The 14,360-nt window shown below is 34.0% G+C and overlaps 1 protein-coding gene across 1 annotated transcript; it reads left to right on the forward strand.

The window, feature by feature from the left end:
• Nucleotides 1–8,696: 8,696 nt before the first annotated feature.
• BDB00DRAFT_750891 (uncharacterized protein) lies at nt 8,697–8,960 on the forward strand (the record flags this gene model as incomplete). Its single annotated transcript, XM_053118613.1, has 1 exon — nt 8,697–8,960. A coding segment is annotated over one exon (264 nt), but the record flags the coding sequence as incomplete, so codon positions are not given.
• Nucleotides 8,961–14,360: the final 5,400 nt, after the last annotated feature.

The following is a 14,360-nucleotide window of genomic DNA, read 5'->3' on the forward strand; positions in this document are numbered from 1 at the left end:
GACTTCCACAGGTTTCGACCAGAAAACGAAAGCGAACAAATGCTTCTGAAATTATTAGCCGAGGAACTGTCACTGGTCATTATCTTAGTTTTCTCAAGGCTACAATGGATGAGATGGATAAGTACCAGCACATGAAAGGTCATTATTTGGTCATGGATAATGCTCCTATTCATAAAGCCGAAGATATTTCTCGGTATATTGAGTCTAGAGGATATCGATGTGCTTATCTTCCATCATACTCGCCTGAACTCAATCCTATTGAACAGTTTTGGTCCGTTCTCAAGAGTAAAGTTAAACGCAACAGGTTCTTGGAAAGCGAGACGTTGATGACACGAATCAGCGAGGCATCAAAGTGTTTGGAATTGAGTGATTTTGAAGGATTTGTTTCTCATTCTCATAAATGTTTAGATAGCTGTCGCAACGGAGAGTCATTATGATATGACGTTCAGTTTCCTTGAACGATTTATGATAACAAGCAAAAACACAAAAAAAAGGAGTCGAGTATCGCAGGTGTGCAAAGAACGTTGAGGCAACCGAGCAGGAACTGAAGACGAGAGGTGTCGTCGAACATCAACAATGGGATCAACATTATGGTATAGTGATGTCGTTAATACGTGACTTGAGGGCGCCATCCAGAGTTGAGCTAAAAAAATAAGCGTCATCAGCTTCAGATTTGAGTGTTCCACCAGTGAGTCTGTTCCAAAATAAGAGTGTGGTGAAGAGTACGCCCTGAAGTGTGCGTTGTGTTGGTCGCACTACTATTCTTAGTGCAATCACAACTGTCATGGCATATTGGGTTTATTGAAACAAATTGTCATTTTGGGGGAGGTAGGGAAGAATGATTCCAAAGTGCACATGGGTAAATATTACAGAGTGGAGGATGAGAAGAGGGTGACAGCACGCCGTCAGAGAGATAAGAGGAAGGATACAGGATTACCATGACCCTCAAGATTCGAAAAGCTGCATATTTGTCATAGCATACACAGTCCATGATTGCGAACATATCGAATACCCCATTATTTTAGCAACTTCAGAAGAGCAATTGGAGACAGAGGCATACGAAATCGAGTAAGTAGTATTTATTTGATGTCATTAAAAAGTGGAGACCATCGTGGTTCTCCCACTGCGAGGAAGCCGCCCGTCACAAACGACCCTTTGGTCAACATCCATGGGCAGTTTGTGCACATGCATTCACCAACGGAATGGTAGTCCTCGCACATTTTACCGGGTAGGAGCAACATGGAACGTTTGCGATCAAGACATTGGCATTGTGGAAGTCGTGATTCACGAAAATAAAACAAGTGGTTAGTACTTTCTCTTCTAATTCTGCTTTTGGACGACAAGGCAAAGGAACCCAAACATGTGTCCGTATTTAAACGATGCAGATGCCGGTAACAGTGTTGGTTCATCTCCAGTCCACCCCAAAAGAATGGCCTTCTCAGATTACTAGACTCAGTGCTCCGCGAAATCCAACGTCCAAAAGCCAGCGTGTATGTGTTTACTTACCTGGAAAAGGACACCACTTGCAAGCGAAATGAAAGAAATGGAAGAACAAAACTCTCCTATTTTTATGGGTCCGATCCCGGACTTTACGATGCAGCTATTTATCGTCACAAAATTTGAAACTAAGCAACCCTTATCTGAGCTGTTCCAATTCGACAAGAAACCACAATCTTTTTTTTTGGCCAAGGCAATCAGCGACAACCGAATCCAAACCAATCAACCCATCCATCGCCCAACCCCCCAAACCATTAACACCGAATCCCAGTACAGAGAAGATAGCGGACCATTATTCTACTCCCGAAGATGGGATCAAACTGGGCAGTCGGCTCCAGCATTTTGCACAGAATTGGACGGAGATGACTTCGAACCAATGGGCATGGTCAGTTGTGGGTTGTGGCGGAAGGATATCGTATTCAATGGGACAAGACACCGATACCATGGCGTTCCTCACCTTTGAAACTCCCATTATCAGATCAGGAAGCGGTGGATCAAGCGGTCCAAAAATTTTTGTTATCAGGGGTGATCGAACGATCCCCTACACAAGACCGCAACTTCTTGTCGAACATGTTCACAATTCAAGAGGAGACAAAGAAACGGCCTATCTTAGATTGCAAATGCATCAACGAATTCGTCCAATGCCAATACTTCAAAATGGAGGGAGTCTCAGTACTACCAGAATTGATCGAACCAGGTGACTTTTTGACGAAGATCGACCTAAAGGATGCCTACTTGGTAGTGCCGATACACCCAGACTCCCGCAAATATCTATCCTTCATGAACAAGGGCACAGTGTACCAGTATCGTACGCTCCCGTTTGGTATCAGTGTAGTGCTGAGAATTTTTTCAAAATTAATGCGATTTGTGATAGAACCATTACGGAAACAGGGGATCCGCCTGGTATACTACTTGGACGATGTTTGTGTAGTGGCACAGAGCAAGAAAACAGCCAGCTCCCACATCCAGCAAATCATCCAACACGTGCACTCCCTGGGGTTTATGATAAATTGGCAGAAGAGTGCATTGACGCCATCGCACCAACAAGACTTCCTGGGTTACACCTTCAACACGTGGAACATGACCATCAAGGTCCCAAAGCGCAAATTCGAAAAAATACAGTCAAGGATCAGACAAGTTTCGACAGCGACGAGATCATGCAGATGGATGGCTTCTCTTCTGGGGAAACTCACTGCAATCATACCAGCATTGGGCGAGGCCTTAATTCATATACGTTACCTCCAACGCGACCTGACGAAGAGTCTCCGTGGATATCGGAAATGGGAAGGGCCATACAACATATCCTAGGAAGCGATACAAGAGTTGGAATGGTGGAAGATGATAGCCAAGACCAGGAATGGATTACCGATTCACGAGAATTAAGACCAACCACCACCAGATCTTACCATATATGTAGATGCGTCGAATATGGGGTGGGGAATCAAATCGACCACCGTAGAAACATCGGGAGCATGGCCCCATCAGGAAAAAGAACAATCCATCAATGTACGGGAACTGCAGACCATCCTCTTTGCATTACAAATCCATGGCCCAAAAAACTAAGGGTCGTCCATCCAGATCTACTCCGACAATACTACCGCGATCAAATATGCGATGAAATCAGGCGGCACAGCTTCACTTTTCTGCAAGAACTGGCGCTGGAGATACTTGAAACCACCATACGACACCGGCTGACAATACGAATCAATCACATTGCGGGAGCGATGAATGTGGACGCGGACCGGCTGAGCCCTGCTCTGCTATACTTAATATATTATCTACTTCAACTTTTATTATGTCTTAGTTGGCTAAAACCACAGGTTGCCTGTTATTATGTCCACGTTGTCTAATATTCATGTTTAGATTGATTATTATTCTTGTCCAGAACGAATTTCAGTCATGTATAGATTGATTTTTATTTTGTCCAGATTGATTTTACTCATGTCCAGATCGATTTATATTCATGTCCAGGTCAATTTATATTCATGTCCAGGTCAATTTATATTCATGTCCAGGTCAATTTATACTCATGTCCAGCTCGATTTTCATTCATGTCTAGATCGATTTTCATTCATATCTAGGTCAATTTATATTCATGTCCAGCTCGATTTTCATTCATGTCTAGATCGATTTTCATTCATGTCCAGCTCGATTTTCATTCATGTCCAGCTTGATTTTCATTCATGTCCAGATTAATTAATATTCATGTCCAGATTAACTTTTATTCATGTCCACTCAGATTAACATTCATGTCCACTCTGCCTAACATTAAATCCCTTCAGCCTAAATAAAAGTTCAAACGTCTGCTAGGAGATGAAAAATCCTGTATTACTATAATATATGAAAAGTAGGCTCGAGATAGACCTGCTGAAGATGAACCTCTTAAAAAAGGACAACATATTAAAAAAGTGGATCCAGATTTTACAGACTCTAATATTATCAGTGATAGTGGTGAATCGGTAAGTAATTCACAGGTAATTTTTGATGATGGTAAGGATCGTAAAAGGAAACGATCGTCTGATATTAATCTTCTCTTATTATATATAATCTTTTTTCATTTATAGAATGATCCAACTAGTGCATTAACTGCATCATCTTATTCTCCGTCTGATTTGAAACATTCACTGTGTGGATTTACATGGCTATTTGATAATTGTGAACTGAAAAGAAACGATACACCACCAACACCATCACCAATCCTCAATTCGTCAATCCAACAACTTTTTGAAGAAGCTCAACAGCTGGTTAATGAAAATCACCTCTTCCTGTTCAACTTGACAAGTCGACTACAAGCCTCCGTAATATTTAAATCATCCTCGACCATTGGTACCATCCCCGTTCACTCATACACTATGAACTTTCCGAATCAATATATGCCAACATTCGTATTTTGCAAAGATCTATTCAACAAGAGCAACTGTACTCACCACCCAATGGCAGCACCAGTATTGAAGAGTTTACACTCAATAATATCCTCACAAGCATTTACACATTCCATGATCATCCTTTGATTCAATCAATTCATTCCGAAATTCATTTAATTGCTACCTCTGTATCTTTATTTATGGGTCCATTCTTTTCTGCCCATGATCCAGTTCAATTAGGTTAGGATGTAACATCTTGGATATATAAACAACAAAACGAAGTGAACCCAAACAAATTACGACCTGACATTGTTCTAAATATCGAAGGCGAAAATGGTGTGATCGAAATTGGATGTGGTGAGGTGAAGAAAGACGATGCTGACTACTATCACAAAGAAGAAGCAAAAATTCGTGTCCTGGAGATTATGAAATGGCAATTACATTTACGATTAAAATCAGCCAAGAAAGAATACCAAGGTGTCACGTTTGGCTTTGTATTTACTGGTATGAACAGTGTGTGGTGTAATGCATATATGCAGGTACAAAAGTTACATTATTAGAGATGAAGTTAGATTTGGAGCATGGGGCGTATATTTATGAAGAATACCCATGTTTTACATTACCTACAACGTACAACACACACACTCACTTAGGGGACAAGTCGGAATTGATGCAATTTTACTATTATCTATTAACAAAATAAATACAATAGAAATTGAAAAAATAGTATAATAAAAAATAGACATTGATAATATAAATATCGAATTTAAAAATAAATTAAATGATGAAGTTAATAAATTAATAGTTAATAATTGGAATTTCTTACAGGATCCTTGGCCTGAAATAAAAAATAGATTTAATCTTCGTATAAAAATAAAAGATATAAAAAGTAATGAAATTATGAAAGGAATAAAAAATGAACTATTAGAAATATTAGGATATATTCCTGTTTATTATTTTTTAACTAAATTATATACTAACCGAGAATATCTAAGACCTTATCGTGAAGTAGAAAAAGGATTAATTTTACTATATTATATAGTATCTGGTAGAACAGGACCTGAAATGGTAAATATAAGTCCATACACATCTTTTAATGTTTTAGATAAGGATTTTTGGATAAATAAGTATAATAATATTAATAAATAAGTAAAAAATGATTTAGAAAATTTATTTTCAAATATAAAAATTAGAATTTTAGCAGCAAATACATATAATCCAAATGGATTTGAAAATGTAACTTTATATATTGATGGTCATGATAGTAAAATAAAATACTATAATCTAAATGAAAGTAAAAGTGTATTGTATTTATATAAATTAAAGGGACCTGGTTTAAGAACTCAAATAATAGTAGATATTAATAAAAGTATTATATATATTTCAAATAGTGAAAAATGTGCAAAGGGTAATGATGGAACTATGTTCCTTAATATGAAACTATATAAAAATATAAATAATCAAGATTGTATTGGAATAGATGGTGGATATAATCTATTTGTTGAAAAACTTATAGAAAATGCAAATGAATATGGTTATGATTTTAGTCATAATAATTTTGTTTATCCAATAAGAAAAGAGGTTAATAAAAATTTAACTGTTAATGAGTTAAATTATAATAGTAAATTTGGCTCATTTAGATCTGAAATTGAAAGTCAATTTTCTATATTAGCATCAAAATCTAATAGATTTAATAATAATAAAGCAGCATTATAAATGTCTGATAAAAAATATTATAATCTTCAATTCTGCATTGCATATTTATTAAAGAATATTTATAACTTTTGTGAAAGTTATAATATAGAAGTTCAATCTCATCATATGGCATGGTATGGTGATAGATTTGAATTTCCTACAAAAATAAATAAAATTAATTTAGTTTTTAGTAGTGAACAAAAAGTAAATAAACAATATAAAGAATTGAGAGAATTACAATCTAAAATTTTAAATTCAAATATTGAAGATATTGAAAAGGATATAGAAAAAAATATAGATAATAATGAATTTTCAATAAATAATGTACCTAAGAAAAGAAAACGTAACCAACAAAAGAATAATGATAATATATTTCAGGTAGAAAAAATAATAGATCATATGGTTGATAATAATAATAAATTAATATTTTATATAAAATGGCTTAGTTATAGTGATGATGAAAATACCTGGGTAAAACAAAATGATTTTAATACAAAAGATATTGTTAATGATTATATGAAAGAAAAAAATCTTTAAATAAAAAAATAGTATAGTCTACCCTATATATTTAAAGAGGATAAATCCTCTTTTTTTTATAAATATAATGAGTTACATCTGTATGAGTTATTGCATTATTCTATTAATAATATCAGTAAAACTAAGAATCCCTCCATTGCATATATATATTCTTTTAATTTTTTTAATTTTTGTGATTTTTTTAGTATTATTTCTTTTTTTTTCTGCTTTTTTTATTAGTGTTTTATTTTTTTTTTCTCTTTTTTTCATATATGTAGCTTACTATGTTGACAGCATAGAAAGTCAGGTTTATTATTACCAATGTTTGTCTTAATCTTTTTATGACACATGCGACCCTCTTTTTTTCCTCTTCTATGTATATAGGTACATACATTTGGACTAGTATTCATATACCAAAAATAGTTAGTTTTTGTTTCATCTATTTTTTCTTTTATTATAGGATTTTTCATCTCCTAGCGGACGTTTGAACTTTTATTTAGGCAGAAGGGATTTAATTTTAGGCAGAGTGGACATGAATGTTAATCCGAGTGGACATGAATGAAAATCGAGCTGGACATGAATGAAAATTGATCTGGACATGAATGAAAATCGAGCTAGACATGAATGAAAATCGAGCTGAACATGAATGAAAATTGAGCTGGACATGAATGAAAATCGATCTAGACATGAATGAAAATCGAGCTGGACTTGAATGAAAATCGAGCTGGACATGAATAAAGATCGAGCTGGACATGAGTATAAAACGATCTGGACATGAATATAAATTGACCTGGACACGAATATAAATCGATCTGGACATGAGTAAAATCAATCTGGACAAGATAAAAATCAATCTGTTACTGAATGAAAATCATTCTGGACAAGAATAATAATCAATCTAAACATGAATAATAGACAACCTGGACATAATAACAGTCAACTAAGACATAATAAAAGTTGAAGTAGATAATATATTAAGTGTTGTAGCAGAGCAGAATATTTGAGTATCTAAGATTTTCAATTCAAGTCAAGACATTATAGATGTTAAGCAGTACAAAGCCAATGTCACGATATAGTAGTATGGCTGTTTCACTCATGACAAGAAGCTTGTAGGCTAATGTACAGGAAATGGTAAGGGTACGTCAGAGACTCACTGTGTGCATAAGCTTATTTTGCTGCTATGGGAACAGGGCCTGAGCGTTTCCCCTCATTTCATTTTACCCGGGTTGAGTTTGAAACAAATTGGAGGCTGGTGGCAGAGGTAGGTGGAAAGTGTGGGGTTTGTTAGCAGCAGCAGGGAGGAAAAAAACAACAACCAAAGATCCTTTTTTTTCTCATTACCATTTGCCACGGCAAATCAACAGCTTCGACGCACTGCTCGATAATGACATGACGGAGATTTTATGGTTGTAATAGTGTTCAGCGTAAACAACACCTTGCAACTTGTTCACCCTCATTAGCAATTCGGTCCTTCTGGTCTTTTCGTGTTGCCTTGGGAATGGAGTGGTTCGAGCCACCTTGAACTTCCTTCTTCGCAAAAATGATGGTTTAGTTGGATGGTTCGTCTTAGGTGCTTTGCGGGGGTAGCTGTTTCGTGGTTGCGGACATGCAATGGAGATATGTCCTTTGTGAGCAGGACCGGGACAATCTTTGATAATGCAATCCTGAGCGTGGCAATATCTGCAATAATCACCCATCGATTGCCAGGTACTATAGAAAACGCGATTATGATAGTGAAGGGCGCCGAAATCAATACAATGCGTTAGAGTTTCGTATCGTTCTTAATGGTTATCCTTGTTGGGCAACATGAATACAGCAAAGCCTTTGCCTTGGAACCATCCGCCTTCCACGGACCGGTACAGGCCTAAGTGCTATACGTGTCTAAATTTAGATAGAGCCATTCTCAGTTTAAGCACAAGGTCACCAGATTTCAAACCGGTTGGTAGGCAACTTTGTGAGTCGTTATTCAGGAGGTAGAGAACGAACAGCCTGTTAGGGATGCCCTGCAATATCAGAGCCACGAAGACAGGAATATAGACATGAGCGGTCAAGTCTTTTTGTTTTCTGGTTCCTTTTTCTTTGTTTTTCTTTCCAATAGCCATTCGTTTTTCATCATATTATATCATGGCAGCCATCATATCTCTCAAAAGTTGTTGTTACATTTGTCATCGCCCATTTGCTGAATCAAAAAAGTTAAGAAATCATCTATTTACTCTTCACAGTGTTGATGTTGAGCCTCGTCCTCATGGCAAAAGTCGTTACAACACTGAACACTACGTATACGTTAAAAAGAACTCGGACGCGTCACATTCAATGATATTGGAACATTTTGAATGCCCATCATGCCTCAATCACTACGCTACCATGAACGAGTTAAAGGATCATATTGCTTCGCACTATAGAAAGAAACAGCAATATGGTGAAAAAAGGAACGCTTCAACAAGCGATAAACAACAAAAGCAAGTAAGCGAGCAAATTTAATGGCATTTGATTATATCCTTCTCTACAGATTTTTTTCTCACTCTATGCTTTCCATCTATTACATAGCCAGCAGATGCAGACGACGATACTGTTTCCAACAAGGTAGCATAAAATGCACCTGTTTTTTTTTTAAAAAAAACCGAGACTTAATTCAGTTCTACTTTTTAGAAGAAAAAATTATCGTGTTATGAAGGTGATTGTGATTCTCTCCACGAAATACTTTATTTTTGTAGGGCGGGGAAGCCCCCAGTCGGGGTTCAGTTTATTAAAGTGTGCAATTATCAGTAACTGCCAATAACGTTAAAGATACATAGTGTACAGGATGAAGTGACTAAGACACGCCGATGTGCTTTAACTACGGACCAATCAAGAGTACCAGGGAGGACCATGCATATCTTGTCATAGCGATTTCCCACGAAGTGACGACCCACAACAGGACAGCAGCGAGGGACAACAAGCAGCCGGATTCGAACTGACAACCTCTTGGACAGAAGTTACCTGCCTTGAACGAGTCAACCAGGGCCTGTGCTCTCTCTATGAGATACAAGAATCACTGGAATCCAGTTATGAAGATAAATTTAAAGTCAGTTTATGATCGTTGCTTTATTTGTGGGCGTTTCGTCTGGTAAGTTTTTGATTGGTCGTTAACTGGTCGTTCAGTCGCATTACTCACTTCATCTTCAGTATGAATCAAAGCCAGTCGACGGGATTGATACAGCTGTTGAAAAGAAGCTTGTGGATTTAGTATCTCCCTCCGATATTTTAAACAGAATGTCAGCCAGTATTATGCAGCAATGGCAATCAGGATATGATTTAGATGAGAGACTCAAGGAATCATTAAGGTACTGTACCGGTACAGAAGAGATATTAATACAGAAATATCTGTTTCAACTATTAATTTTCACATTTTTTATTTTCATGGGACAACCTCTCCCTTTCTTTGACCGTCAACACAATGATGGTTGGGAATCCACTGAAACCTCTCTTCGATCTGGGAACATGGAACATTTTTAGGACTGTTGGTGACGTCGATGGTATTGATGTGCTGCCAAAAATGGTCGATGAGCTTGTGATGGATATTGAAAAGGTAAGGAAAAAGTGCACTCATATACAACAATCAGTCAAAAGTAATTGAATTTTTTCTATTTGAAAATACATGTAGGCATTAATGGAAGATGGCATCCTATCCTATATCAGGCAACTAACAAAATTGAAATCAGATTTTGTCAATGACTCTATTGATTCCATTATGATTCAAGTCATTGATATATATGAGTTTGTGTATGATTTAGCTTAAACAAAATGAAAAATCACCAAAGTACTTGTGTTAATGAACACCCTTTTTGATTTCTATTTAGCATCCGCCACATTAAAAAATGGGAGACAGGGGGACATCTAACTCCAATTAGATATTAGATAATACTATTGGCTGTAAAAATCCAAATTGTACAAAAAATTGAATTTTGTATATATATAGAAACAATTGGTAAGAAAGGAATACCAGGTATGAATTCACATTATGTTATATACCAGTTGAAGAAAATATTGTAAATATTACTGAATTTATAGCAAAATATTTATTATTAGAATATGTTCATCAAAAAATTGTATTTAGTATATAAAAGTGATAAAATTTATGATGGTGAGCATTATATTGTAAAGAAGCATATTAAAATTAACAAGTTGAAAATTAGAAATATTATATATGATCCTATATTTATTGCATATAAGCTAATTAAATTTAATCATTATAAGAATTTATTTAAAATAGTAGATCTGATTTTATTTATGAATATCATTAAAAAGATATTGAATGAAAAAGAATATATTGAAATTGATGAGCAAGATATTGAAGGATTTTTCAAAAATGATGATGAATTGTATATTGTAAATGGTAATGAATATAGGTTTCGAGAGCATTTAATAGAAATGTTATTAGAAAACTATTAATTTATACTAAGAAATAAATTTTAAGCTCAATTACTTTTTTGACAAAAATTGAATTTTTGTATTTGAAAAAAGAAATTGTTTCAAAGATTCAATCAAAATGGTTGCATTAAATGAATTCCTCCCAATCAACTATATCCAATTACGTAATAATCTTAACAAAGAATTAGATGTATTTATGGAAAATGAATTGGACTCTTACATTAATAAAAATATTGTAGAAAAATTAAAAATGAAATTACAAAATAAAATAAAGTCATTGTTTTCAACAGACTACTTTTTATACTTGAGCATGAATAATGATTTTTGTACCTATAAATTTAAAAAAGGAAAACGTGATGGTCAGTTGTGTGGTAGAAATATCAGAACAAATTTACCTGATGGTAAAAAGGATTACCTTTGCCGTCAACATAGTAAGCTTCATATTCCTAAAAATAAAAAACTTGTTGTTTATAAATCTAATAACACTGAAGATGAGAAAATTGAAAAAAAAGAAAACAAGAAAAAGAAAAAAACTAAACCTATTAAAATTATTACAGGAAACCCATTTTATTTATGTTTCAATTCAATCATTCCTTAAATATAATCAATATTTATAAATAATATGGTATTAATGATATATTACCCAGAGTATGCAATTTTTTAATATACCAAGATTATGATTATTGATATATTCCTTCAATAAATCCTTTTGATTAAATTTATCAATTAATAACCAACTGTTATCATCAGCACTATATCCAGCCCATTTTACTTCAAACAAATATGTACCATTTTAGTTTTATGCCTAATAATCTCTTCTATTTCATATGATGCTATTGCTCATTGTTTCCCTTTATTTCGCTTTCTTTTTTTACCACACTTATTAAATCTTGGAACATCATCATTATCACTATTACTCTGATTTGAATTATTATCAGATTCATTATCAACAATCATTTCTTCATTTGATATAGCCATATTAAGCAGGTCATTTTGCAATCTGATCATTTTATCCAGTTTATCTTTATTTTGTTTATTATTGCTGACCACTATATCAATTAGTTTATGCTCTACTAAAAAATCAAAATCATTACTGTGCCATAGTTTATAGTGTGGTAAAATAGGAATATTGAACATTTCTACAAATTTTGTAATATTTTCTAATAAACAAGCCACACAAAATTGCAGATTATAGTATTTTATGTTATCTATCTAACAACTGACTTGTTATTATTGAATCGGCAAAATTTATTCCCAATTTCTGAAAATTGATTCTCAACTTTTGTCCTAAAACTTCCAAATGTTTTATTAAAATGATCTTCAGTAATCATTAAGGGCTCATTTACATTTTTACGTATAGGGTATACAAAATTATCATGGCTAAAGTTATATCCTTTTTCATTAGCAAGCTCTGTAAATTGTGTGATAAGAAAAGTATATCCACCATCAACTGCCATTATGTCATTCTCATGCATATATTTAAATAATTTCATGTTTAAAAACATGCTACCATCTGAGCTATCAGAACAAAGTCACTTTTAAAAGTATAAATAATTATATCATTCATAGGGGACCGGCCATGGTTATGATGATCTTAATGCGATCTAGTAACCCTAGATGACTTATTAGCTAAGATATATCAGGATAGCCAAATTAATTTTTATTGAAATAATTCATGCAGGAATGTCTTGGCATGCATACATTTAAATTTTTAAAATTGAATTTTTTTTAATATAAAAATAATACCACAGAATATAAAGCAAAATATATTTGTTATATTTTTTATTTTTATTACTTCAACAATCAACATGAACCAACTCAACCTTCTTGCATTCTTAGCCATTATGGCTGAATTTGTTCCTATTTAGGAATTACATTGACACTCTTAATTGAAAGAGCAAAACACCTTGCTGAAAACCATCAGCATATTGAGTATGAACCTCTTGTCACACAACTGAGGTCAGAACTCGAAAAAGACCTTACACAGACTAAAGTAGATAAAAAAACTAAAGCTAATGCATGCAATAAAATAATTGGAAGAATTCGAGAATATGTGAGATTCCTCAAATCCTCAACTCCTCAATTTTCCGATGCAATAATGTTAGAGGGTAACACCTCTGGTGCATATTCCTCACAGGGCGGCAAAGAATTCCGATTCTAAAACACTAAAGGGCTGTTCACATATATTTGTAAGGACTTCCATTTAACAAAAGAACAAATCATGGAATGGTTTATAAAACATGAACGTATTGGTTATCGAATTGAAAAGGCAATTGCATGTGATGAAATTGCACCAGAAACCAACGAGAAACATGTATACATATGGATACAAATGGATGAGCGGTTCGACACAAAAACAGCACGAAAATTCTTTACTATTGATGGTGTTACTCCAAATATTGAACCAGGTGGTAATCCACAAAAGTCTATTAGCTATTGTATGAAAGGAAAAGATTATATTTATTATAATAATCCAAATTATGAAATTAAAACCAGAAAAATGCACCAACAGTTACTTGGATATCAATTAATTACTAAGCAGCTTAATATGCAGAAGGCTACCGAAATATATCCAGAATTGCTATGGAAATATAATACTGTAGAATCAAATTTAAATTCTTACTTTCATGATGCCGATATGGAAAATAACCCTGGAAATAAATTACATATGTGGTCTATGTTTGGTATTGAAACAATGTTTGGTGGTAAAAATAAGATACCACAATACTGGATTGTAGGTCCATCAAATGTAGGTAAGATATATAACATTGATGTATTAGAACAAGGTGGTCATCGAGCATATCTAATGAATAAAGAAAATGATTGGTCAGATTATAAGGATGATGATTATGATTTTATGTATAATGAAGAAACAGGTTCTGATTTCAAATTAACATTTTTAAACCAAATGTTAGAAGGAACACAGTTAAAACTTAATAGCAAATTCACAAAGTCAATAACTAAAAAGAAAAAATGAGAAGTTTTGTTGTCTGACAGATATGTCTTTAACTCCATCAATGAAAACTAGAACTTCAACTTTGGTAGCCAAGAAAATGATAGTCAAGTTATATTTTCATCACTTTTTATTTTTTATTTTTGCAAAAGGAGACCAGCTGGAAAAACTCAGTATTACTGTAATATATGAAAAATAGGCTCGAGATAGACCTGCTGAAGATGAACCTCTTAAAAAACGACAACATATTAAAAAAGTGGATCCAGATTTTACAGACTCTAATATTATCAGTGATAGTGGTGAATCGGTAAGTAATTCACAGGTAATTTTTGATGATGGTAAGGATCGTAAAAGGAAATGATCGTCTGATATTAATCTTCTCTTATTACATATAATCTTTTTTTATTTATAGAATGATCCAACTA

This window comes from Zychaea mexicana (assembly GCF_025766255.1).
Source record: "Zychaea mexicana strain RSA 1403 chromosome Unknown BDB00scaffold_13, whole genome shotgun sequence".
Classification (NCBI taxonomy): domain Eukaryota; kingdom Fungi; phylum Mucoromycota; class Mucoromycetes; order Mucorales; family Lichtheimiaceae; genus Zychaea; species Zychaea mexicana.